Source organism: Bombina bombina, chromosome 3 (assembly GCF_027579735.1).
Source record: "Bombina bombina isolate aBomBom1 chromosome 3, aBomBom1.pri, whole genome shotgun sequence".
In the NCBI taxonomy this organism is placed as follows: domain Eukaryota; kingdom Metazoa; phylum Chordata; class Amphibia; order Anura; family Bombinatoridae; genus Bombina; species Bombina bombina.
In genome coordinates, this window is record NC_069501.1 from 781653877 (window position 1) to 781681791 (window position 27915).

General features: G+C 42.3%; 1 protein-coding gene across 1 annotated transcript in view; it reads left to right on the forward strand.

The window, feature by feature from the left end:
- Positions 1-27915, forward strand: part of MRPS9 (mitochondrial ribosomal protein S9) — a 601112-nt gene that overhangs the window by 319104 nt on the left and 254093 nt on the right. Inside the window, exon 4 of the mRNA XM_053707665.1 lies at positions 11637-11667. Coding sequence (XP_053563640.1) covers positions 11637-11667 — 31 coding nt within the window. The remainder of the gene's footprint in view (positions 1-11636; positions 11668-27915) is intronic.

Below are 27915 nucleotides of genomic sequence, written 5' to 3' on the forward strand. Positions count from 1 at the left end.
TCAAGTTATTTTCTAGGGACTAGAATTTGACTGAGAAAATACTGTTAAAACTGAAATAATACTTAAGCCTTATCTGCAGTGGTAGCGACTGGTAGCAGGCTTAGTGATAACTTTGCATGACATTGGAAAATGTTATTTTTTAATAAAACGTTTACTGGCATGTTATTCGTTTTTGTGAGGTACTTTGGTGATAAATCTCTTTGGGCATGATTTTTTTCCACATGGCTGACATATATTTTCTGCATGGAAACCGTTATATCAGGGCTCCCACTGTTGTGATAGGAGTGGGAGGGACCTTGTTTTAGCGCCTTGTTGCGCAGTTATAATTCAAGCACAGTCTTCCTGCTTCTTCCTCCTTGATCCAGGACATCTCTAGAGAGCTCAGGGGTCTGCAAAATTCATTTTTTAGGGAGGTAATCAGTCACAGCAGATCTGTGACAGTGTGCTTGACTGTGATTAAAAGCGTTAAATCTTAATTGATATCCGTTTTATCCGTTTTGGGTATTGAGGGGTTAATCATCCTTTTGCTAATGGGTGCAATCCTCTGCTAATAATACACTTCTTGTTAAGAATTGTTTAATTATATCTATATTTTTGAAGCGCTGCAGCGTTTTTTATATTGCTTGTAAACTTATTGAAAGTGATTTCCAAGCTTGCTAGTTTCATTGCTACGTCTGTTTAAACATGTCTGATTCAGAGGAAACTGTTTGTTCATCATGTTCAAAAGCCAATGTGGAGCCCAATAGAATGATGTGAACCAATTGTATTGATATTGCTTTGAATAAAAGTCAATCTGTACCGATAGAGAAACTATCACCAGACAACGAGGGGGAAGTTATGCCGCCTAACTCTCCTCACGTGTCAGTACCTGCGTTTCCCGCTCGGGAGATGCGTAGGATTGAGACGCCAAGTACATCTAGGCCCTTACAAATCACTTTACATGATATGGCTAATGTTATGAAAGAAGTATTATATAATATGCCCGAATTGAGGGGCAAGCGCGATAGCTCTGGGTTAAGGACAGAGCGTGCTGATGACACGAGAGCCATGTCTGATACTGCGTCACAATTTGCAGAACATGAGGACAGTGAGCTTCATTCTGTCGGTGACGGTTCTGATCCGGGGAGACCGGATTCCGAAATTTCAAATTTTAAATTTAAGCTTGAGAGCCTCCGTGTGTTACTAGGGGAGGTATTAGCGGCTCTGAATGATTGCGACACGGTGGCAATCCCAGAGAAATTGTGTAGGTTGGATAGATACTATGCGGTACCGGTGTGTACTGACGTCTTTCCTATACCAAAAAGACTTACAGAAATTATTAGTAAGGAGTGGGATAGACCCGGTGTGCCTTTTTCCCCTCCCCCGATATTCAGAAAAATGTTTCCTATAGACGCCACCACACGAGACTTATGGCAGACGGTCCCTAAGGTGGAGGGAGCAGTTTCTACTTTAGCCAAGCGTACCACTATCCCGGTGGAGGATAGCTGTGCTTTCTCAGATCCAATGGATAAAAAATTAGAGGGTTATCTTAAGAAAATGTTTGTTCAACAGGGTTTTATTTTGCAGCCTCTTGCATGCATTGCGCCTGTAACGGCTGCAGCGGCATTCTGGTTTGAGTCTCTGGAAGAGGCGATTCGCACAGAGCCATTGGATGAGGCTTTGAGCAAAGTTAGAACCCTTAAGCAAGCTAATGCGTTTGTTTCAGATGCCGTAGTACATCTAACCAAACTTACGGCTAAAAATTCCGGATTCGCCATACAGGCGCGCAGAGCGCTCTGGCTTAAATCCTGGTCAGCGGATGTAACTTCCAAGTCTAAGCTACTTAACATTCCTTTCAAAGGGCAGACCTTATTCGGGCCCGGCTTGAAGGAAATTATTGCTGACATTACGGGAGGTAAGGGCCACGCCCTTCCTCAGGACAGGGCCAAACCGAAGGCCAAACAGTCTAATTTTCGTGCCTTTCGTAACTTCAAGGCAGGAGCAGCATCAACTTCCTCCGCTCCAAAACAGGAAGGAACTACTGCTCGTTACAGACAGGGTTGGAAAGGCAACCAGTCATGGAACAAGGGCAAGCAGGCCAGAAAGCCTACTTCCGCCCCTAAGACAGCATGAAGACAGGGCCCCCTATCCGGAGACGGATTTAGTGGGGGGCAGACTTTCTCTCTTCGCCCAGGCTTGGGCAAGAGATGTGCAGGATCCCTGGACGTTGAAGATTATATCTCAGGGATACCTTCTGGATTTCAAAACCTCTCCACCACAAGGGAGGTTCCATCTTTCGAGGTTATCAACAAACCTAGTAAAGAGAGAGGCATTTCTACAATGTGTGCAAGACCTCTTAATCATGGGAGTGATCCACTCAGTTCCGCGATCGGAACAGGGACAAGGATTTTACTCAAATCTATTTGTGGTTCCCAAAAAAGAGGGAACCTTCAGACCAATCTTGGACTTAAAGATCTTAAACAAATTCCTAAGGGTACCATCGTTCAAGATGGAAACCATTCAAACCATCCTACCCATGATCCAAGAGGGTCAATATATGACCACAGTGGACTTAAAGGATGCTTACCTTCACATACCGATTCTCAAAGATCATTATCGGTACCTAAGGTTTGCCTTTCTAGACAGGCATTACCAGTTTGTGGCTCTTCCCTTCGGGTTAGCCACGGCCCCGAGAATTTTTACGAAGGTTCTGGGCTCACTTCTGGCGGTACTAAGACCACGAGGCATAGCGGTGGCTCCGTACCTAGACGACATTCTGATACAAGCGTCAAGTTTTCAGAATGCAAAGTCTCATACAGAGATAGTTCTTGCATTTCTGAGGTTGCATGGGTGGAAAGTGAACGTGGAAAAGAGTTCTCTGTTACCACTCACAAGGGTTCCTTTTCTAGGGACTCTTATAGATTCTGTAGAGATGAAGATTTACCTGACGGAGTCCAGGTTATCAAAGATTCTCAATGCTTGCCGTGTCCTTCATTCCATTCCAAGCCCATCAGTAGCTCAGTGCATGGAGGTAATCGGCTTAATGGTCGCGGCAATGGACATAGTGCCATTTGCGCGCCTGCATCTCAGACCGCTGCAACTATGCATGCTCAGTCAATGGAACGGGGATTACTCAGATCTGTCCCCTTTGCTAAATCTGGACCAGGAGACCAGAGATTCTCTTCTCTGGTGGTTGTCACCGGTTCATCTGTCCAAAGGAATGATCTTTCGCAGACCAGATTGGACGATTGTAACAACGGATGCCAGCCTTCTAGGCTGGGGAGCAGTCTGGAATTCCCTGAAGGCTCAGGGTTCGTGGACTCAGGAGGAGAAACTCCTTCCAATAAACATTCTGGAATTAAGAGCAATATTCAATGCTCTTCTAGCTTGGCCTCAGTTAGCAAGACTGAGGTTCATCAGGTTTCAGTCGGACAATATCACGACTGTGGCTTACATCAATCATCAAGGGGGAACCAGGAGTTCCCTAGCGATGTTGGAAGTCTCGAAGATAATTCGCTGGGCAGAGTCTCACTCTTGCCACCTGTCAGCGATTTACATCCCAGGCGTAGAGAACTGGGAGGCGGATTTCCTAAGTCGCCAGACTTTTCATCCGGGAGAGTGGGAACTTCACCCGGAGGTATTTGCTCAACTGATTCGTCGTTGGGGCAAACCGGATCTGGATCTCATGGCATCTCGCCAGAACGCGAAGCTTCCTTGTTACGGATCCAGGTCCAGGGACCCGGGAGCGGTGCTGGTAGATGCATTAGCAGCCCCTTGGGTTTTCAACATAGCTTATGTGTTTCCACCATTTCCGTTGCTACCTCGACTGATTGCCAGGATCAAACAGGAGAGGGCATCGGTAATTCTGATAGCGCCTGCGTGGCCACGCAGGACCTGGTATGCAGACCTAGTGGACATGTCGTCCTGTCCACCATGGTCTCTTCCTCTAAGGCAGGACCTTCTAATTCAGGGTCCTTTCAACCATCCAAACCTAATTTCTCTGAGGCTGACTGCCTGGAAATTGAACGCTTGATTCTATCTAAGCGGGGGTTTTCGAATTCGGTTATTGATACATTAATACAGGCTCGGAAACCTGTGACCAGAAAGATTTACCATAAGATATGGCGTAAATATTTATATTGGTGCGAATCCAAGAGTTACTCATGGAGTAAGGTTAGGATTCCTAGGATATTGGCTTTTCTACAAGAGGGTTTAGAAAAAGGTTTGTCCGCTAGTTCGCTAAAGGGACAGATTTCAGCTCTGTCTATTCTTTTACACAAACGTCTGGCAGAGAATCCAGACGTTCAGGCCTTTTGTCAGGCTTTGGCTAGAATTAAGCCTGTGTTTAAAGCTGTTGCTCCTCCATGGAGCTTAAACTTGGTTCTTAAAGTTCTTCAGGGTGTTCCGTTTGAACCCCTTCATTCCATTGATATTAAGCTTTTATCTTGGAAAGTTTTGTTTTTGATGGCTATTTCCTCGGCTCGAAGAGTCTCTGAGTTATCTGCCTTACATTGTGATTCTCCTTATCTGATCTTTTATTCAGACAAGGTAGTATTGCGTACTAAACCTGGGTTTTTACCTAAGGTTGTTTCTAACAGGAATATCAATCAAGAGATTGTTGTTCCATCGTTATGTCCTAATCCTTCTTCAAAGAAGGAACGTCTTTTGCATAATCTGGACGTGGTCCGTGCTCTGAAGTTCTACTTACAGGCAACTAAAGATTTTAGACAAACTTCTTCTCTGTTTGTCGTTTACTCTGGACAGAGGAGAGGTCAAAAGGCTTCGGCTACCTCTCTCTCTTTTCTCCAACATAGGTGTGTCCGGTCCACGGCGTCATATGGCAGACGGTCCCTAAGGTGGAGGGAGCAGTTTCTACTTTAGCCAAGCGTACCACTATCCCGGTGGAGGATAGCTGTGCTTTCTCAGATCCAATGGATAAAAAATTAGAGGGTTATCTTAAGAAAATGTTTGTTCAACAGGGTTTTATTTTGCAGCCTCTTGCATGCATTGCGCCTGTCACGGCTGCAGCGGCATTCTGGTTTGAGTCTCTGGAAGAGGCGATTCGCACAGAGCCATTGGATGAGGCTTTGAGCAAAGTTAGAACCCTTAAGCAAGCTAATGCGTTTGTTTCAGATGCCGTAGTACATCTAACCAAACTTACAGCTAAAAATTCCGGATTCGCCATACAGGCGCGCAGAGCGCTCTGGCTTAAATCCTGGTCAGCGGATGTAACTTCCAAGTCTAAGCTACTTAACATTCCTTTCAAAGGGCAGACCTTATTCGGGCCCGGCTTGAAGGAAATTATTGCTGACATTACGGGAGGTAAGGGCCATGCCCTAACTCAGGACAGGGCCAAACCGAAGGCCAAACAGTCTAATTTTCGTGCCTTTCGTAACTTCAAGGCAGGAGCAGCATCAACTTCCTCCGCTCCAAAACAGGAAGGAACTACTGCTCGTTACAGACAGGGTTGGAAAGGCAACCAGTCATGGAACAAGGGCAAGCAGGGCAGAAAGCCTACTTCCGCCCCTAAGACAGCATGAAGACAGGGCCCCCTATCCGGAGACGGATTTAGTGGGGGGCAGACTTTCTCTCTTCGCCCAGGCTTGGGCAAGAGATGTGCAGGATCCCTGGACGTTGAAGATTATATCTCAGGGATACCTTCTGGATTTCAAAACCTCTCCACCACAAGGGTGGAGACATTGATTAAGACATTTTTCTGGGCTAAAACGATTACTTTACTAAGTATATTTGGCAGATTATTACTTTTAATAGTTGTTAAATCTTGGGGATTGTTTTAATAAAAACGGCAGGCACTGTATTGGACACCTTTTTCACTGGGGGCCTTTTCTAGTCATAGACAGAGCCTCATTTTCGCGCCTCTAATGCGCAGTTGTTTTTTGGAAAGCATGGCATGCAGATGCATGTGTGAGGAGCTAAGCACCACTGAAAAAGCTTATAGAAGGCATCATTTGGTATCGTATTCCCCTCTGGGCTTGGTTGGGTCTCAGCAAAGCAGATACCTGGGACTGTATAGGGGTTAAATGTAAAAACGGCTCCGGTTCCGTTATTTTAAGGGTTAAAGCTTTCAAATTTGGTGTGCAATACTTTTAAGGCTTTAAGTTACTGTGGTGAAATTTTGGTGAATTTTGAACAATTCCTTCATACTTTTTCACATATTCAGTAATAAAGTGTGTTCAGTTTAAAATTTAAAGGGACAGTAACGGTTTTATTGTAAAACGTTTTTTGTGCTTTGTTGACAAGTTTAAGCCTGTTTAACATGTCTGAACCATCAGATAACGATGTTCTATATGTATGAAAGCCAATGTGTCTCCCCTTTTAAATATATGTGATATATTTGTGTCATAATGTCCAAACAAAGTAGGGATTATAATGCCATAGATATATTGCCCAAGATGATTCCTCTAATGAGGAGAGTAAGCATGGTACTGCATCATCCCCTTCTGTGTCTACACCAGTTTTGCCCACACAAGAGGCCCCTAGTACATCTAGTGCGCCAATACTTATTACCATACAACACTTAATGGCTGTAATGGATAATTCTATTGCATGCATTTTTTCCAAAATGCCTACTTATCAGAGAAAGCGTGATTGCTCTGTTTTAAACACTGAAGAGCAAGAGGACGCTGATGATATCTGTTCTGACATACCCTCACACCTATCTGAAGGGGCCAGGAGGGAGGTTTTGTCTGAGGGAGAAATTTCAGATTCAGGGAAAATTTCTCAACAAGCAGAACCTGATATTGTAACTTTTAAATTTTAATTAGAACATCTCCACGCACTACTTAAGGAGGTATTATCTACTCTGGATGATTGTGACAATTTGGTCATTCCAGAGAAATTAGGTAAGATGGACAAGTTCCTAGAGGTTCTGGTGCCCCCCGATGTTTTTCCTATACCCAAGCGGGTGGCGGACATAGTAAATAAGGAGTGGGAAAGGCCCGGCATACCTTTTGTCCTCCCCCTATATTTAAGAAATTATTTCCTATAGTCGACCCCAGAAAGGACTTATGGCATACAGTCCCCAAGGTCGAGGGGGCGGTTTCTACTCTAAACAAAAGCACTTCTATTCCTATAGAAGATAGTTGTGCTTTCAAGATCCTATGGATTTAAGGTTAGAGGGTTTGCTTAAAAAGATGTTTGTTCAGCAAGGTTACCTTCTACTACCAATTTCATGCATTGTTCCTGTCACTACAGCTGCGTGTTTCTGGTTCGAAGAACTAGAAAAGTCGCTCAATAAAGAATCTTCGTACGAGGAGGTTTTGGACAGAGTTCAAGCTTTTAAATTGGCTAACTCTTTTATTTTAGATGCCGCTTTGCAATTAGCTAGATTAGCGGCGAATAATTCAGGGTTTGCTATCGTGGCGCGCAGAGCGCTTTTGCTTAACATCCCTTTCAAGGGTAAAACACTGTTTGGCCCTGACTTGAAAGAGATTATTTCAGACATCACTGGGGGAAAGGGCCACGCCCTTCCTCTGGATAGGTCTTTTAAGGCTAAAAATAAACCAAATTTTCGTCCCTTTCGCAGAAACGGACCAGCCTCAAATTCTACACCCTCTAAGCAAGAGGGTAATACTTCTCAAACCAAGCCAGCCTGGAGGCCGATGCAAGGCTGGAACAAGGGTAAGCAGGCCAAGTCACCTTCCACTGCTACCAAAACAGCATGAAGTGTTGGCCCCCGATCTGGGACCGGATCTGGTGGGGGGCAGACTTTCTCTCTTTGCTCAGGCTTGGGCAAGAGATGTTCAGGATCCTTGGGCGCTAGAAATAGTTTCTCAAGGTTATCTCCTGGAATTCAGGGAACTACCCCCAAGGGGAAGGTTCCACAGGTCTCAATTATCTTCGAACAGGCATTCTTACACTGTGTAGAAGACCTGTTAAGCATGGGAGTGATTCATCCTGTTCCATTAGGAGAACAAGGGATGGGTTTTTACTCCAACCTGTTCATAATTCCCAAAAAAGAGGGAACATTCAGACCAATTTTAGATCTCAAGATTCTAAACAAGTTTCTAAGGGTTTCATCGTTCAAAATGGAAACCATTCGAACGATCCTTCCTACCATCCAGGAAGGTCAATTCATGACCACGGTGGACTTAAAGGATGCGTACCTACGTATTCCTATCCACAAGGAACATTTTCGGTTCCTAAGGTTCGCCTTTCTGGACAAACATTACCAGTTTGTGGCACTTCCATTCGGATTAGCCACTGCTCCAAGGATTTTCACAAAGGTACTAGGGTCCCTTCTAGCGGTGCTAAGACCAAGGGGCATTGCAGTAGTACCTTACTTGGACGACATCCTGATTCAAGTGTCGTCTCTGTCAAAAGCAACGGCTCATACGGACATTGTCCTAGCCTTTCTCAGATCTCACAGGTGGAAAGTGAACATAGAAAAAAGTTCTCTGTCCCCGTCAACAAGAGTTCCCTTCTTGGGAACAATAATAGTTTCCTTAGAAATGAAGGTTTTTCTGACAGAGGCCAGAAAATCAAAACTTCTAAGCTCTTGTCAGGTACTTCATTCTGTTCTTCTTCCTTCCATAGCGCAGTGCATGGAAGTAATAGGTTTGATGGTTGCGGCAAGGGACATAGTTCCTTTTGCACTAATTCATCTAAGACCATTACACCTGTGCATGCTCAGACAGTGGAATGGGGATTATACAGACTTGTCTCCGACGATACAAGTAGATCAAATAACCAGAGATTCACTCTGTTGGTGGCTGACCCTGGACAACCTGTCACAGGGAATGAGCTTCCGCAGACCAGAGTAGGTCATTGTCACGACCGACGCCAGTCTGGTGGGCTGGGGCGCGGTCTGGGAACTCCTGAAAGCTCAGGGTCTATGGTCTCGGGAAGAATCTCTTCTCCCGATAAACATTCTGGAACTGAGAGCGATATTCAATGCTCTCAAGGCTTGGCCTTGACTAGCAAAGGCCAAATTCATAAGGTTTCAATCAGACATCATGACGACTGTTACATATATCAACCATCAGGGGGAAACAAGGAGTTCCCTGGCGATGGAGGAGCATCCGGGGGAGTGGGAACTCCATCTGGAAATCTTTGCCCAAATAACTCAATTATGGGGCATTCCAGACATGGTTCTGATGGCCTCTCGTCAGAACTTCAAGGTCCCTTGTTACGGGTCCAAATCCAGGGATCCTAAGGCGACTCTATTGGATACAATAGTAGCACCTTGGATCTTCAACCTAGCTTATGTATTCCCACCGTTTCCTCTCATTCCCAGGCTGGTAGCCAGGATCAATCTGGAGAGGGCTTCGGTGATCTTGATAGTTCCTGTGTGGCCACGCAGGACTTGGTATGCAGACCTGGTGAATGTGTCATCGGCTCCACCATGGAAGCTACCTTTGAGACAGGACCTTCTTATTCAGGGTCCATTCGAACATCCAAATCTGGTTTTCCTCCAACTGACTGCTTGGAGTTTGAACGCTTGATTTTATCAAAGCGTGGGTTTTCAGATTCTGTAATAGATACTCTTATTCAGGCTAGAAAGCCTGTAACTAGAAAAATTTACCATAATATATGGAAAAAATATATCTGTTGGAGTGAATCTAAAGGATTCCCATGGAACAAGATAAAAATTCCTAAGATTCTTTCCTTTCTACAAGAAGGTTTGGAGAAAGGATTTTCTGCAAGTTCTCTGAAGGGACAGATCTCTGCTTTATCTGTTTTACTTCACAAAAGGCTGGCAGCTGTGCCAGACGTTTAAGCGTTTGTTCAGGCTCTGGTTAGAATCAAGCCTGTTTACAGACCTTTGACTCTTCCCTGGAGTCTTAATCTAGTTATTTCAGTTCTTCAAGGGGTTCCATTTGAACCCTTACATTCCGTAGATATTAAGTTATTATCTTGGAAAGTTTTGTTTTAGGTTGCAATTTCTTCCGCTAGAAGAGTTTCTGAGTTATCTGCTCTGCAGTGTTCTCCGCCCTATCTGGTCCATGCAGATAAGGTGGTTTTACGTACTGAGCCTGGTTTTCTTCCGAAGGTTGTTTCCAACAAAAATATTAACCAGGAGATAGTTGTACCTTCTTTGTGTCCGAATCCAGTTTCATAGAAGGAACGTTTGTTACACAATTTGGACGTTGTCCGTGCTCTAAAATTCTATTTAGAGGCTACTGAAGATTTTAGACAAACATCTTCTTTGTTTGTTGTTTATTCTGGTTAAAGGAGAGGTAAAAAAGCAACTTCTACCTCTCTCTTTCCTTTTGGTTTAAAAGCATCATCAGATTGGCTTTTGAGACTGCCGGACGGCAGCCTCCTGAAAGTATCACAGCTCACTCCACTAGGGCTGTGGCTTCCACATGGGCCTTCAAGAATGAGGTTCCTGTTGACCAAATTTTTTTTTTAAATTATATACTTTTGCTTCTTCGGAGGCTATTTTTGGGAGAAAGGTTTTGCAAGCCGTGGTGCCTTCCGTTTGGGTGACCTGATTTGCTCCCTCCCTTCATCCGTGTCCTAAAGCTTTGGTATTGGTTCCCACAAGTAAGGATGACGCCGTGGACCGGACACACCTATGTTGGAGAAAACAGAATTTATGCTTACCTGATAAATTACTTTCTCCAACGGTGTGTCCGGTCCACGGCCCGCCCTGGTTTTTTAATCAGGTCTGATGAATTATTTTCTCTAACTACAGTCACCACGTTACCATATGGTTTCTCCTATATATATTTCCTCCTGTCCGTCGGTCGAATGACTGGGGTAGGCGGAGCCTAGGAGGGACTATATGGCCAGCTTTGCTGGGCTCTTTGCCATTTCCTGTTGGGGAGGAGAATATCCCACAAGTAAGGATGACGCCGTGGACCGGACACACCGTTGGAGAAAGTAATTTATCAGGTAAGCATAAATTCTGTTTTTGGCTTTGTAGCATAATACGTTTAGCCTATGAGACTGCTGGACAGCAGCCTCCTGAAAGAATTACAGCTCATTCCACTAGAGCTGTGGCTTCCACCTGGGCCTTTAAGAATGAGGCCTCTGTTGAACAGATTTGCAAGGCTGCAACTTGGTCTTCACTTAATACTTTTTCCAAATTTTACAAATTTGACACTTTCGCTTCTTCGGAGGCTGGTTTTGGGAGAAAGGTTCTACAGGCAGTGGTTCCTTCTGTTTAATGTTCCTGCCTTGTCCCTCCCTTCATCCGTGTACTTAGCTTTGGTATGGGTATCCCATAAGTAATGGATGACCCGTGGACTGAACACACTTTACAAGAGAAAACATAATTTATGCTTACCTGATAAATTTATTTCTCTTGTAGTGTGTTCAGTCCACGGCCCGCCCTGTCTTTTTAAGGCAGGTTCTAAAATTTTAAAATTATAACTCCAGTCACCACTGCACCTTATAGTTTCTCCTTTCTCGTCTTGTTTCGGTCGAATGACTGGATATGACATGTGAGGGGAGGAGCTATATAGCAGCTCTGCTTGGGTTATCCTCTTGCAACTTCCTGTTGGGAAGGAGAATATATCCCATAAGTAATGGATGACCCGTGGACTGAACACACTACAAGAGAAATAAATTTATCAGGTAAGCATAAATTATGTTTTTTACTTTACTGTTTCTTTAAGGTTTTTTTTTACAAAACTATAATTTGCCTGTTCTTTCTTATAAAAATGTCTTGTTTTTTTCTCTTTTTTTAGCATCCTGAAGAAATTTTTCCAAAACAGAGAGGTAAACAAATGCTTTATAATATATCTGAATTTACATGTTTTTGTGTTGCTCAGCGTTCTGTAATTTTTTTTTTTTATTATAACATTTTTTTATTGAGAATTCAGTTCGAGAATATAACAGTACATTTCAGAGAAGTGACACAATTTACAACATGTGAGCAAACAGTTAGTTATTAGTACAGTTTCACCAACTTGGATATGGTATTTAATGGAACTTACTATCACAATGGGTTTTTATTGTATCCAGTGAGAATGAAGTGCTGTCAAAGCTATAAATTGCTGAATCAGATAATGTAGAATGTGAAGAGAAAAAGATATAAGGGTTTAAATATTAAGTGTCTGGAAAGTATCTCAGTAGCGGTTGTATCCATACATGGTGAAAAGGGGAAGGGGGAAAGGGTAGTGAGTAGGTAATGGGATAAAATGAAGGTGCAGGAAGATTGGGAGGGGAGATAGGAAAGAACCCCCCCCCCCCAAAAAAAAGGGGGGGGGAGTAGGCCCTAGTTTGAATTTGTAACTGAAGGGTATATTCTATTCTGAGAAGAACTCCATCCAGGGAGACCAAACCTCAAAGTAGAAATCAGTCTTGTCTAGGGATCTGTAGGAGTATAACTCTGTTTAAATGTATACATCTGTTTAACATAATTTATAATGGAGAGGACCTGTGATGTTGGAGGAGGGTCCTTGTTTTTCCACATACGGGCAATAGCGAGTTTTGTGACCATGAGAAGATAGATTACAAGAGCTTCCTTTGCTTTCGGTAAGTCTAATAGATTCAAATGGAGTAAGGCTATCTCTGGTTTGAAAGGTATGTCAATGCTAAGTAGATTTAAAGTGCGGAAAAACCACCTCCAGAGGGGGCATATCTTGGGGCAGGACCACCATATGTGTAGCTGGGTTCCTATCTGTCCACAACCTCGCCAGCATCTAGGAGAGTGAGTGTCATATATCCTGTTTAATGTGGAAGGTACTAAGTGCAATTGCATTGTAATTTTATATTGTAGTTCCCATAAGGTAGCGCAGTGGAGGAGTTGTTTGGTTATGAGAATTTGTGTATGCCATGTATTAGTGTCAGCTGTGAAACCTATCTCTCTTTCCCAGGCTTTATGTTGGGAAATTTTATGAAGAGTGGTAGGTTCAAGAATAAGATTATAATGAAGAGACAAAGCGTGGTTAAGACCATGTCCCTGCATCCACCTCGTCTCCCATTTGGTAAGAGATCTCAAGTCTTGTCTGGGGAATCCCCAGGATTTCAGCCAAGTGCTAAGTCGGAAAGCTTCAAAACGTAAGAAAATAGGGATATCAAATTTCAGACAAAATTGCGAGTGAACAATCCTTTGACCCTGGTCATAGAAGTCTGTGACTAACACAGGTTGTAGATTTTGCCAAGATTTCAAATAAGAGTCCGGGAGACAAAAAAGGGCTCCAGGCAAAGTGAAAGCCGGAGAGGGGTGTGGTGCTAAATCTGGGTTGTGTCTGATGTAATCCCAGAATTTCAGAGTATCTACCATAATTGGTGAAAAATTATCTAATTTCCCTCTATAGTGGGTAGGGATCCATGGTAAGTCCACTAGTGTGAGTCGAGTGGGAAGAGTGGATAGTTCAGAGTCACTCCAGCGCGGGCAATCAGTGGTGATTGACCAGCCGTGTATATGTGACAATCTGGCCGCATTATAATACAGAATTAGATTAGGTAGGGCTAGACCCCCATGCGTAGTTGGTCTCTGTAAGGTGGTGCTAGAAGTCCGAGGCGCGTTCTGTAATTTTAAGTGTATTTTATGTGACTATCGTGCCTACGTCACGGTCTGCTTAATATGACCAAATACCTTTTGGGAGCTTCCTCATTTCTTTCATGTAATTAGCAAGAGTCCATGAGCTAGTGACGTATGGGATATACATTCCTACCAGGAGGGGCAAAGTTTCCCAAACCTCAAAATGCCTATAAATACACCCCTCACCTCACCCACAATTCAGTTTTACAAACTTTGCCTCCTATGGAGGTGGTGAAGTAAGTTTGTGCTAGATTCTACGTTGATATGCGCTCCGCAGCAAGTTGGAGCCCGGTTTTCCTCTCAGCGTGCAGTGAATGTCAGAGGGATGTGAGGAGAGTATTGCCTATTTGAATGCAGTGATCTCCTTCTACGGGGTCTATTTCATAGGTTCTCTGTTATCGGTCGTAGAGATTCATCTCTTACCTCCCTTTTCAGATCGACGATATACTCTTATTTATATTCCATTACCTCTGCTGATTCTCGTTTCAGTACTGGTTTGGCTTTCTACAAACATGTAGATGAGTGTCCTGGGGTAAGTAAATCTTATTTTCTGTGACACTCTAAGCTATGGTTGGGCACTTTGTTTATAAAGTTCTAAATATATGTATTCAAACATTTATTTGCCTTGACTCAGAATGTTCAACATTCCTTATTTTCAGACAGTCAGTTTCATATTTGGGATAATGCATTTGAATCAAAACATTTTTTCTTACCTTAAAAATTTGACTCTTTTTTTCCCTGTGGGCTGTTAGGCTCGCGGGGGCTGAAAATGCTTCATTTTATTGCGTCATTCTTGGCGCGGACTTTTTTGGCGTAAAAAATCTTTTCCGTTTCTGGCGTCATACGTGTCGCCGGAAGTTGCGTCATTTTTTGACGTTCTTTTGCGCCAAAAATGTCGGCGTTCCGGATGTGGTGTCATTTTTGGCGCCAAAAGCATTTAGGCGCCAAATAATGTGGGCGTCTTATTTGGCGCTAAAAAATATGGGCGTCGCTTTTGTCTCCACATTATTTAAGTCTCATTTTTCATTGCTTCTGGTTGCTAGAAGCTTGTTCTATGGCATTTTTTCCCATTCCTGAAACTGTCATTTAAGGAATTTGATCAATTTTGCTTTATATGTTGTTTTTTCTCTTACATATTGCAAGATGTCTCACGTTGCATCTGAGTCAGAAGATACTTCAGGAAAATCGCTGTCTAGTGCTGGAACTACCAAAGCTAAGTGTATCTGCTGTAAACTTTTGGTAGCTATTCCTCCGGCTGTTGTTTGTATTAATTGTCATGACAAACTTGTTAATGCAGATAATATTTCCTTTAGTAATGTACCATTGCCTGTTGCAGTTCCTTCAACATCTAAGGTGCAGAATGTTCCTGATAACATAAGAGATTTTGTTTCTGAATCCATCAAGAAGGCTATGTCTGTTATTTCTCCTTCTAGAAAACATAAAAAATCTTTTAAAACTTCTCTCCCTACAGATGAATTTTTAAATGAACATCATCATTCTGATTCTGATGACTCTTCTGGTTCAGAGGATTCTGTCTCAGAGATTGATGCTGATAAATCTTCATATTTATTTAAAATGGAATTTATTCGTTCTTTACTTAAAGAAGTACTAATTGCTTTAGAAATAGAGGATTCTGGTCCTCTTGATACTAATTCTAAACGTTTAGATAAGGTATTTAAATCTCCTGTGGTTATTCCAGAAGTTTTTCCTGTTCCTAATGCTATTTCTGAAGTAATTTCTAAAGAATGGGATAAATTGGGTAATTCATTTACTCCTTCTAAACGTTTTAAGCAATTATATCCTGTGCCGTCTGACAGATTAGAATTTTGGGACAAAATCCCTAGAGTTGATGGGGCTATTTCTACCCTTGCTAAACGTACTACTATTCCTACGTCGGATGGTACTTCGTTTAAGGATCCTTTAGATAGGAAAATTGAATCCTTTCTAAGAAAAGCTTATCTGTGTTCAGGTAATCTTCTTAGACCTGCTATATCATTGGCTGATGTTGCTGCAGCTTCAACTTTTTGGTTGGAAACTTTAGCGCAACAAGTAACAGATCATGATTCTCATAATATTATTATTCTTCTTCAGCATGCTAATAATTTTATCTGTGATGCCATTTTTGATATTATCAGAGTTGATGTCAGGTTTATGTCTCTAGCTATTTTAGCTAGAAGAGCTTTATGGCTTAAGACTTGGAATGCTGATATGGCTTCTAAATCAACTCTACTTTCCATTTCTTTCCAGGGTAACAAATTATTTGGTTCTCAGTTGGATTCTATTATCTCAACTGTTACTGGTGGGAAAGGAGCTTTTTTACCACAGGATAAAAAATCTAAGGGTAAAAACAGGGCTAATAATCGTTTTCGTTCCTTTCGTTTCAACAAAGAACAAAAGCCTGATCCTTCATCCTCAGGAGCAGTTTCAGTTTGGAAACCATCTCCAGTCTGGAATAAATCCAAGCCTTCTAGAAAGGCAAAGCCTGCTTCTAAGTCCACATGAAGGTGCGGCCCTCATTCCAGCTCAGCTGGTAGGGGGCAGGTTACGTTTTTTCAAAGAAATTTGGATAAATTCTGTTCACAATCTTTGGATTCAGAATATTGTTTCAGAAGGGTACAGAATTGGTTTCAAGATGAGACCTCCTGCAAAGAGATTTTTTCTTTCCCGTGTCCCAGTAAATCCAGTGAAAGCTCAAGCATTTCTGAATTGTGTTTCAGATCTAGAGTTGGCTGGAGTAATTTTGCCAGTTCCAGTTTCGGAACAGGGGATGGGGTTTTATTCAAATCTCTTCATTGTACCAAAGAAGGAGAATTCCTTCAGACCAGTTCTGGATCTAAAAAGTTCATTGATTCCTCAGACAAGGGTAACCTTTCTGGGTTTCCAGATAGATTCAGTGTCCATGACTCTGTCTTTGACAGACAAGAGACGTCTAAAATTGATTTCAGCTTGTCGAAATCTTCAGTCACAATCATTCCCTTCGGTAGCCTTATGCATGGAAATTCTAGGTCTTATGACTGCTGCATCGGACGCGATCCCCTTTGCTCGTTTTCACATGCGACCTCTTCAGCTCTGTATGCTGAATCAATGGTGCAAGGATTACACAAAGATATCTCAATTAATATCTTTAAAACCGATTGTACGACACTCTCTAACGTGGTGGACAGATCACCATCGTTTAATTCAGGGGGCTTCTTTTGTGCTTCTGACCTGGACTGTAATTTCAACAGATGCAAGTCTCACAGGTTGGGGAGCAGTGTGGGGATCTCTGATAGCGCAAGGAGTTTGGGAATCTCAGGAGGTGAGATTACCGATCAATATTTTGGAACTCCGTGCAATTTTCAGAGCTCTTCAGTTTTGGCCTCTTCTGAAGAGAGAATCGTTCATTTGTTTTCAGACAGACAATGTCACGACTGTGGCATACATCAATCATCAAGGAGGGACTCACAGTCCTCTGGCTATGAAAGAAGTATCTTGAATTCTGGTTTGGGCGGAATCCAGCTCCTGTCTAATCTCTGCGGTTCATATCCCAGGTATAGACAATTGGGAAGCGGATTATCTCAGTCGCCAAACGTTGCATCCGGGCGAATGGTCTCTTCACCCAGAGGTATTTCTTCAGATTGTTCAAATGTGGGAACTTCCAGAAATAGATCTGATGGCGTCTCATCTAAACAAGAAACTTCCCAGGTATCTGTCCAGATCCCGGGATCCTCAGGCGGAGGCAGTGGATGCATTATCACTTCCTTGGAAGTATCATCCTGCCTATATCTTTCCGCCTCTAGTTCTTCTTCCAAGAGTAATCTCCAAGATTCTGAAGGAATGCTCGTTTGTTCTGCTGGTAGCTCCGGCATGGCCTCACAGGTTTTGGTATGCGGATCTTGTCTGGATGGCTTCTTGCCAACCGTGGACTCTTCCGTTAAGACCAGACCTTCTGTCGCAAGGTCCTTTTCTCCAACATAGGTGTGTCCGGTCCACGGCGTCATCCTTACTTGTGGGATATTCTCTTCCCCAACAGGAAATGGCAAAGAGCCCAGCAAAGCTGGTCACATGATCCCTCCTAGGCTCCGCCTACCCCAGTCATTCTCTTTGCCGTTGCACAGGCAACATCTCCACGGAGATGGCTAAGAGTTTTTTGGTGTTTAAATGTAGTTTTTATTCTTCAATCAAGTGTTTGTTATTTTAAAATAGTGCTGGTATGTACTATTTACTCTGAAACAGAAAAGAGAAGAAGATTTCTGTTTGTAAGAGGAAGATGATTTTAGCAAACGTTACTAAAATCGATTGCTGTTTCCACACAGGTCTGTTGAGATGAAGTAACTTCAGTTGGGGGAAGCAGTTGGCAGACTTTTCTGCCTGAGGTATGACTGGCCACATTTCTAACAAGACTTTGTAATGCTGGAAGGCTGTCATTTTCCCTATGGGGACCGGTAAGCCATTTTCTTAGATTAAGCAAAAGAATAAAAGGCTTTATAAGGGCTTAAAAAACTGGTAGACATTTTTCTGGGCTAAAACGATTACTTTGCTAAGCATATTTGACAGATTATAACTCTTTATAGTTATTATAATCTTGGGGATTGTTGTTAAAAAACGGCAGGCACTGTATGGACACCTTTTTCAGATGGGGGCCTTCTCTAGTCATAGGCAGAGCCTCATTTTCGCGCCACTAATGCGCAGTTGTTTTTGGAAGGCAAGGCATGCAGATGCATGTGTGAGGAGCTAAGAACCACTGAAAAAGCTTATAGAAGGCATCATTTGGTATCGTATTCCCCCCTGGGCTTGGTTGGGTCTCAGCAAAGCAGATACCTGGGACTGTATAGGGGTTAAATGTAAAAACGGCTCCGGTTCCGTTATTTTAAGGGTTAAAGCTTTCAAATTTGGTGTGCAATACTTTTAAGGCTTTAAGACACTGTGGTGAAATTTTGGTGAATTTTGAACAATTGCTTCATGCTTTTTCGCATATTCAGTAATAAAGTGTGTTCTGTTTAAAATTTAAAGTGACAGTAACGGTTTTATTTTAAAACGTTTTTTGTGCTTTGTTGACAAGTTTAAGCCTGTTTAACATGTCTGAACCATCAGATAAGCGATGTTCTATATGTATGAAAGCCAATGTGTCTCCCCATTTAAATATATGTGATAATTGTGACATAGTGTCCAAACAAAGTAGGGACAATGATGCCACAGATAATAATAGTGCCCAAGATGATTCTTCAGATGAGGGGAGTAAGCATGGTACTGCATCACCCCCTTCTGTGTCTACACCAGTTTTGCCCACACAAGAGGCCCCTAGTACATCTAGTGCGCCAATACTTATTACTATGCAACAATTAACGGCTGTTATGGATAATTCTATTGCAAATATTTTATCTAAAATGCCTACTTATCAAAGAAAGCGCGATTGCTCTGTTTTAAACACTGAAGAGCAAGAGGACGCTGATGATAACGTTTCTGACATACCCTCACACCAATCTGAAGGGGCCAGGAGGGAGGTTTTGTCTGAGGGAGAAATTTCAGATTCAGGAAAAATTTCTCAACAAGCTGAACCTGATGTTGTAACATTTAAATTTAAATTAGAACATCTCCGCGCTCTGCTTAAGGAGGTATTATCTACTCTGGATGATTGTGACAATTTGGTCATTCCAGAGAAATTATGTAAGATGGACAAGTTCCTAGAGGTTCCGGTGCCCCCCGATGTTTTTCCTATACCCAAGCGGGTGGCGGACATAGTAAATAAGGAATGGGAAAGGCCCGGCATACCTTTTGTTCCTCCCCCTATATTTAAGAAATTATTTCCTATAGTCGACCCCAGAAAGGACTTATGGCAGACAGTCCCTAAGATCGAGGGGGCGGTCTCTACTCTAAACAAACGCACTACTATTCCCATAGAAGATAGTTGTGCTTTCAAAGATCCTATGGATAAAAAATTAGAGGGTTTGCTTAAAAAGATGTTTGTTCAGCAAGGTTACCTTCTACAACCAATTTCATGCATTGTTCCTGTCACTACGGCAGCGTGTTTCTGGTTCGAAGAACTAGAAAAGTCGCTCAATAAAGAATCTTCGTATGAGGAGGTTATGGACAGAGTTCAAGCACTTAAATTGGCTAACTCTTTTATTCTAGATGCCGCTTTGCAATTAGCTAGATTAGCGGCGAAAAATTCAGGGTTTGCTATCGTGGCGAGCAGAGCGCTCTGGCTAAAGTCTTGGTCAGCGGATGTGTCTTCCAAGACAAAATTGCTTAACATCCCTTTCAAGGGCAAAACACTGTTTGGTCCTGATTTGAAAGAAATTATTTCAGACATCACCGGGGGAAAGGGCCACGCCCTTCCTCAGGATAGGTCTTTTAAGGCTAGAAATAAGCCTAATTTTCGTCCCTTTCGCAGAAACGGACCAGCCTCTACTTCTACATCCTCTAAGCAAGAGGGTAATACTTCTCAACCCAAACCAGCCTGGAGACCGATGCAAGGCTGGAACAAGGGTAAGCAGGCCAAGAAGCCTGCCACTGCTACCAAAACAGCATGAAGGGATGGCCCCCGATCCGGGACCGGATCTGGTGGGGGGCAGACTTTCTCTCTTTGCTCAGGCCTGGGCAAGAGATGTTCAGGATCCTTGGGCACTAGAAATAGTTTCTCAAGGTTATCTCCTGGAATTCAAGGAACTACCCCCAAGGGGAAGGTTCCACAGGTCTCAATTATCTTCAAACCAAATAAAAAGACAGGCATTCTTACATTGTGTAGAAGACCTGTTAAAGATGGGAGTAATTCATCCAGTTCCAATAGGAGAACAAGGGATGGGGTTTTACTCCAACCTGTTCATAGTTCCCAAAAAAGAGGGAACATTCAGACCAATTCTAGATCTCAAGATCCTAAACAAATTTCTCAGGGTTCCATCGTTCAAAATGGAAACCATTCGAACGATCCTTCCTACCATCCAGGAAGGTCAATTTATGACCACGGTGGATTTAAAGGATGCGTACCTACATATTCCTATCCACAAGGAACATCATCAGTTCCTAAGGTTCGCTTTTCTGGACAAGCATTACCAGTTTGTGGCACTTCCATTCGGATTAGCCACTGCTCCGAGAATTTTCACAAAGGTACTAGGGTCCCTTCTAGCGGTTCTAAGACCAAGGGGCATTGCAGTAGTACCGTACTTGGACGACATCCTGATTCAAGCGTCGTCTCTGTCAAAAGCAAAGGCTCATACGGACATCGTCCTAGCCTTTCTCAGATCTCACGGATGGAAAGTGAACATAGAAAAAAGTTCTCTTTCCCCGTCAACAAGAGTTCCCTTCTTGGGAACAATAATAGACTCCTTAGAAATGAGGATTTTTCTGACAGAGGTCAGAAAATCAAAACTTCTAAGCTCTTGTCAAGTTCTTCATTCTGTTCTTCGTCCTTCCATAGCGCAGTGCATGGAAGTAATAGGATTGATGGTTGCAGCAATGGACATAGTTCCTTTTGCACAAATTCATCTAAGACCATTACAACTGTGCATGCTCAGACAGTGGAATGGGGATTATACAGACTTGTCTCCGACGATTCAAGTAGATCAAAGGACCAGAGATTCACTCCGTTGGTGGCTAATCCTGGACAACCTGTCACAGGGAATGAGCTTCCGCAGACCAGAGTGGGTCATTGTCACGACCGACGCTCATCTAGCAAAGGCCAAATTCATAAGGTTTCAATCAGACAACATGACGACAGTTGCATATATCAACCATCAGGGGGGAACAAGGAGTTCCCTGGCGATGGAGGAAGTGACCAAGATAATTCAATGGGCGGAGGATCACTCCTGCCACTTGTCTGCAATCCACATCCCAGGAGTGGAAAATTGGGAAGCGGATTTTCTGAGTCGTCAGACATTCCATCCGGGGGAGTGGGAACTCCACCCGGAAATCTTTGCCCAAATAACTCAATTATGGGGCATTCCAGATATGGATCTGATGGCCTCTCGTCAGAACTTCAAGGTTCCTTGTTACGGGTCCAGATCCAGGGATCCCAAGGCGACTCTAGTAGATGCACTAGTAGCACCTTGGACCTTCAACCTAGCTTATGTATTCCCGCCGTTTCCTCTCATTCCCAGGCTGGTAGCCAGGATCAACCAGGAGAGGGCTTCGGTGATCTTGATAGCTCCTGCGTGGCCACGCAGGACTTGGTATGCAGACCTGGCGAATATGTCATCGGCTCCACCATGGAAGCTACCTTTGAGACAGGACCTTCTTGTTCAAGGTCCATTCGAACATCCGAATCTGGTTTCCCTCCAACTGACTGCTTGGAGATTGAACGCTTGATTTTATCAAAGCGTGGGTTTTCAGATTCTGTAATAGATACTCTGATTCAGGCTAGAAAGCCTGTAACTAGAAAAATTTACCATAAGATATGGAAAAAATATATCTGTTGGTGTGAATCTAAAGGATTCCCATGGAACAAGATAAAAATTCCTAAGATTCTATCCTTTCTACAAGAAGGTTTGGAGAAAGGATTATCTGCAAGTTCTCTGAAGGGACAGATCTCTGCGTTATCTGTTTTACTTCACAAAAGGCTGGCAGCTGTGCCAGACGTTCAAGCGTTTGTTCAGGCTCTGGTTAGAATCAAGCCTGTTTACAGACCTTTGACTCCTCCCTGGAGTCTTAATCTAGTTCTTTCAGTTCTTCAAGGGGTTCCGTTTGAACCCTTACATTCCGTAGATATTAAGTTATTATCTTGGAAGGTTTTGTTTTTGGTTGCAATTTCTTCTGCTAGAAGAGTTTCTGAGTTATCTGCTCTGCAGTGTTCTCCGCCCTATCTGGTGTTCCATGCAGATAAGGTGGTTTTGCGTACTAAGCCTGGTTTTCTTCCGAAAGTTGTTTCCAACAAGAATATTAACCAGGAGATAGTTGTACCTTCTTTGTGTCCGAATCCAGTTTCAAAGAAGGAACGTTTGTTACACAATTTGGACGTAGTCCGTGCTCTAAAATTCTATTTAGAGGCCACTAAAGATTTCAGACAAACATCTTCTTTGTTTGTCGTTTACTCTGGTAAAAGGAGAGGTCAAAAGGCAACTTCTACCTCTCTTTCTTTTTGGCTTAAAAGCATTATCCGATTGGCTTACGAGACTGCCGGACGGCAGCCTCCTGAAAGAATCACAGCTCACTCTACTAGGGCTGTGGCTTCCACATGGGCCTTCAAGAACGAGGCTTCTGTTGATCAGATATGTAAGGCAGCGACTTGGTCTTCACTGCACACTTTTGCCAAATTTTACAAATTTGATACTTTTGCTTCTTCAGAGGCTATTTTTGGGAGAAAGGTTTTGCAAGCCGTGGTGCCTTCCATTTAGGTGACCTGATTTGCTCCCTCCCTTCATCCGTGTCCTAAAGCTTTGGTATTGGTTCCCACAAGTAAGGATGACGCCGTGGACCGGACACACCTATGTTGGAGAAAACAGAATTTATGCTTACCTGATAAATTACTTTCTCCAACGGTGTGTCCGGTCCACGGCCCGCCCTGGTTTTTTTAATCAGGTCTGATGAATTATTTTCTCTAACTACAGTCACCACGGTATCATATGGTTTCTCCTATGCATATTTCCTCCTGTACGTCGGTCGAATGACTGGGGTAGGCGGAGCCTAGGAGGGATCATGTGACCAGCTTTGCTGGGCTCTTTGCCATTTCCTGTTGGGGAAGAGAATATCCCACAAGTAAGGATGACGCCGTGGACCGGACACACCGTTGGAGAAAGTAATTTATCAGGTAAGCATAAATTCTGTTTTTTCCATCAGGATCTGAAATCCTTAAATTTAAAGGTATGGAGATTGAACGCTTGATTCTTGGTCAAAGAGGTTTCTCTGACTCTGTGATTAATACTATGTTACAGGCGCATAAATCTGTATCTAGAGAGATATATTATAGAGTCTGGAAGACCTATATTTCTTGGTGTCTTTCTCATCATTTTTCTTGGCATTCTTTTAGAATACCGAGAATTTTACAGTTTCTTCAGGATGGTTTAGATAAGGGTTTGTCCGCAAGTTCCTTGAAAGGTCAAATCTCTGCTCTTTCTGTTCTTTTTCACAGAAAGATTGCTATTCTTCCTGATATTCATTGTTCTGTACAAGCTTTGGTTCGTATAAAACCTGTCATTAAGTCAATTTCTCCTCCTTGGAGTTTGAATTTGGTTCTGGGGGCTCTTCAAGCTCCTCCGTTTGAACCTATGCATTCATTGGACATTAAATTACTTTCTTGGAAAGTTTTGTTCCTTTTGGCAATCTCTTCTGCCAGAAGAGTTTCTGAATTATCTGCTCTTTCTTGTGAGTCTCCTTTTCTGATTTTTCATCAGGATAAGGCGGTGTTGCGAACTTCTTTTGAATTTTTACCTAAAGTTGTGAATTCCAACAACATTAGTAGAGAAATTGTGGTTCCTTCATTATGTCCTAATCCTAAGAATTCTAAGGAGAAATCGTTGCATTCTTTGGATGTTGTTAGAGCTTTGAAATATTATGTTGAAGCTACTAAGTCTTTCCGAAAGACTTCTAGTTTATTTGTTATCTTTTCCGGTTCTAGAAAAGGCCAGAAAGCTTCTGCCATTTCTTTGGCATCTTGGTTGAAATCTTTAATTCATCTTGCCTATGTTGAGTCGGGTAAAACTCCGCCTCAGAGAATCACAGCTCATTCTACTAGGTCAGTTTCTACTTCCTGGGCGTTTAGGAATGAAGCTTCGATTGATCAGATTTGCAAAGCAGCAACTTGGTCCTCTTTGCATACTTTTACTAAATTCTACCATTTTGATGTATTTTCTTCTTCTGAAGCAGTTTTTGGTAGAAAAGTACTTCAGGCAGCGGTTTCAGTTTGAATCTTCTGCTTATGTTTTTCATTAAACTTTATTTTGGGTGTGGATTATTTTCAGCAGGAATTGGCTGTCTTTATTTTATCCCTCCCTCTCTAGTGACTCTTGTGTGGAAAGATCCACATCTTGGGTAGTCATTATCCCATACGTCACTAGCTCATGGACTCTTGCTAATTACATGAAAGAAAACATAATTTATGTAAGAACTTACCTGGTAAATTCATTTCTTTCATATTAGCAAGAGTCCATGAGGCCCGCCCTTTTTTTGTGGTGGTTATGATTTTTGTATAAAGCACAATTATTCCAATTCCTTATTTTATATGCTTTCGCACTTTTTTATCACCCCACTTCTTGGCTATTCGTTAAACTGAATTGTGGGTGTGGTGAGGGGTGTATTTATAGGCATTTTGAGGTTTGGGAAACTTTGCCCCTCCTGGTAGGAATGTATATCCCATACGTCACTAGCTCATGGACTCTTGCTAATATGAAAGAAATGAATTTATCAGGTAAGTTCTTACATAAATTATGTTTTTAAATGAGGCTGCTGAGTTTAGACCAGGTACAATGTTTAAGCTATAAATGCCATTGTTATAAAGCTAAATGTTTATAGTATGTTGTGAAAGGTTCTTACATTCATTTTGGGCTATAGTTCCTACATAAAAGAATACATTGAAATAAAAGTGCTTATTGAATATAGAATAATAAAGAGTTGAAAAGATCACATGAGTACATTAAATTTTCATGAAAGACTATTAAATCACTCTTAAGTCTTAGTCTGTTCATGTATTGTAAATTACTGTGTAGAATGAACATAGACTTGTCACATGGTTCACACTACTAGTGCTAAAAAATAAAATAGTTACTGAGGTGGAGGAACTAACAAGGGTTTAGAGATACACATGAAAGCATAATGAGTTTGTTGTGTGATCTGTAAGCTTAACAAGCACCTAATAAATATATCTAAAAATACAGCCATGTTGTTGTTTTGATATACATCTTACTACTATAAATCCTATCTAGACCACTGGTTTTCAAACCTGTCCTCAGGCCTCTGCAATATGCCAGATTTATCAGATTACCTTGGATGGCAGCAGGTAAATTAACCATTTTTACTTATCAGCTGATTATTTCGTCTGTACTCCAGTTCAGATATCTGGCCTGTTAGGGAGGCCTGAGGTCAGGTTTGAAAACGAGTGATCTAGAATGATCAGGGATGAACCTTACTGAAGTTTAGTTCACTTATTCAATGCCTCATAGGGTGGATTGAAATTATAAGAAAATTATATTCTTTTAAGATGGTACTGTCATGTAATACTATATAAACTACAATTTATTAATAGTTTAAATTACTAGATAATGGGTAAACACTTTCTTTCTAATGATACGGTGAGTCCATGGATCATCATAATTACTGTTGGGAACATCACTCCTAGCCAGCAGGAGGAGGCAAAGAGCACCACAACAAAGCTGTTAAATATCACTTCCCTACCCACAAACCCCAGTCATTCTCTTTGCCTGTGTTGCAAGGAGGTGGTAAAGTTTAAGTGTTTTGAAGCAGGGTAGGTTTGCTCTGTCTTCCTGGGGGTTTAGCTGTACTCCATGTCAGTCTCTTCAGTAGAGTAGTGGTGACTTTTAAGCATCTGGGAACTTGTGGGGTATAATCCTCACTCCAGCTCCCAATTTGTTGTTGCTGCCCTTTTTGTTTTGGAAGCCTGTGTAGGTTTATTCAGTCTTCCTTTTTTTCCACAGGTCCTTGAGAGGGTGGAGGTCTCTCAAACCGGGTGTGCTGCCCTGCTGCCGGGCAGATGTAAATTCAGGTAAGTTCCTTACTTTAATTTCTGCAGACTCAGGGATCTAGGCACTTGTACTTTTAGAGGGACACGTTAGGAATCCTATTTTTGGTTAATAGGATGGATAGCAGTGGAAGCAGGCACTGAGGACTGAGGAGAAAATGAGCAGTGATTGTGGCTCAGTTTTTATTCTTATTTTGTATGTGTGTTAAAGCAGCGTGTGTTTTTATGTTTGGTGCTGCTGTTGAAAAGGACACAGTTCCGTTGCCGGCTTTTTGGTAATGGCGGCCGGGCTTGCTTTGCTAGGAGATACGCCCATGACTAGGGCGGGCTTTTGCTGTGGCGGCAAGTAGTTTGCGCGCCTTCCGCTTTCTCTTCATTTGGAGTTCAGGATCGGATCGTTGAAATGCTGCTGAGCTCGCCTGTGGGTTTCTGTTTGTGGCTCTTGGAAGTCCCTGTAACTATTACTCCGGTTGCTGGCAGGACAGGTAGGCACCTCAGCAAAGAGTGCTGAGGTGAGGAGTTGCCTGAGTTTTTATATATATATGTATCAGTAACGTTTGCTTGGTTGCTATTGAAGATAAAGTTTTTTTCTTTTAAAATGTAAAGGAGTAGTAACATTTTTTGAGTAATGTTGCTGCTTTTGAATTTAAAGTTTAGTTTTAAAATTCAAAGGAGCAGTAACGTTTTTTTTTTAGTAGAGTTGCTGCTGTTGAAGATAAAGTTTAATTTTAAAATTTAAAGTGACAGTAACTTTTTTTGTGTTTTTTTGAGAGTGTAAATTAAAGCAGTTTTTTTTCTTTAATTGGTTTTTTTTTTGGGTGAAGATGGACCAAGAGGCCCTGCAAAACATTACATGTAGCTTGTGTTTTGATTCCAATGTGGAACCACCAATCCCTTTTCTCCTACATTGGTGTATGCTTACTTATCCTTACTTATCCTTACTTGTGGGATATTCTCAATCCATACAGGAAGTGGCAAAGAGAGCACACAGCAAAGCTGTCCATATAGCTCCCCTCAGGCTCCACCCCCCAGTCATTCTCTTTGCCGCTCTAACTAGTAGCATCTCCCCGGGGGCGGTAAAGAGTATGTGGTGTTAGTTGTAGTTTTTTATTTCTTCTATCAAGAGTTTGTTATTTTAAAATAGTGCCGGCTTGTACTATTTACTCTGCAGCAGAAAGTGAAGAAGATTTCTGCTAAGAGGACTATGATTTTAGCACCAGTAACTAAAATCCATTGCTGTTCCCACGCAGGACTGTTGAAACCAGATAACATCAGTTGGGGGGAACAGTTTGCAGGCTTAACTGCTTCAGGTATGATCAGTCATTTTTCTAACAAGACCCAGTAATGCTAGAAGACTGTCAGAAATTCCCTCTGGGATAGGTAAGCCATTGTTATTAGATTCAGCAATAAAAGGATGGCTTATTTTAAGGGCTTATGCTGGTTGACACTATTGTGGGCTAATTGATTGCTTTTTAGCAAGTTTTCAAGGTTATCAACTTAAAACACTTTTGGGGATTAATTTGCGCCTGGCACTTAGTTGGACACCTAATCTAGTCAGAAAGGCCCCTCCACTCTGGTATGCAGAGGAAGGAAGCCTCATTTTCGCGCCTCAATTTTGCACTTGTTTTGACTAGCCAGTTCATGCAGCTTCACGTGGGGAGTCCGGAGGCATCAGGAAGGGCTCCAGGGAGGCTTATATTCTTACCAAAATAACCCTAAGGAAGGTAAAAGCCACAGGGCAAGCTGTGGCAGAGTACTGTAGTGTGTTAACCGGTTAACTGCTGTTATTAGCTCCGGTTTGGGCATTAAGGGGTTAATTGGTCTGAAAATTTGTGTGCAACCTTTTCAAAGCATTATGACACTGTGGTGAAAA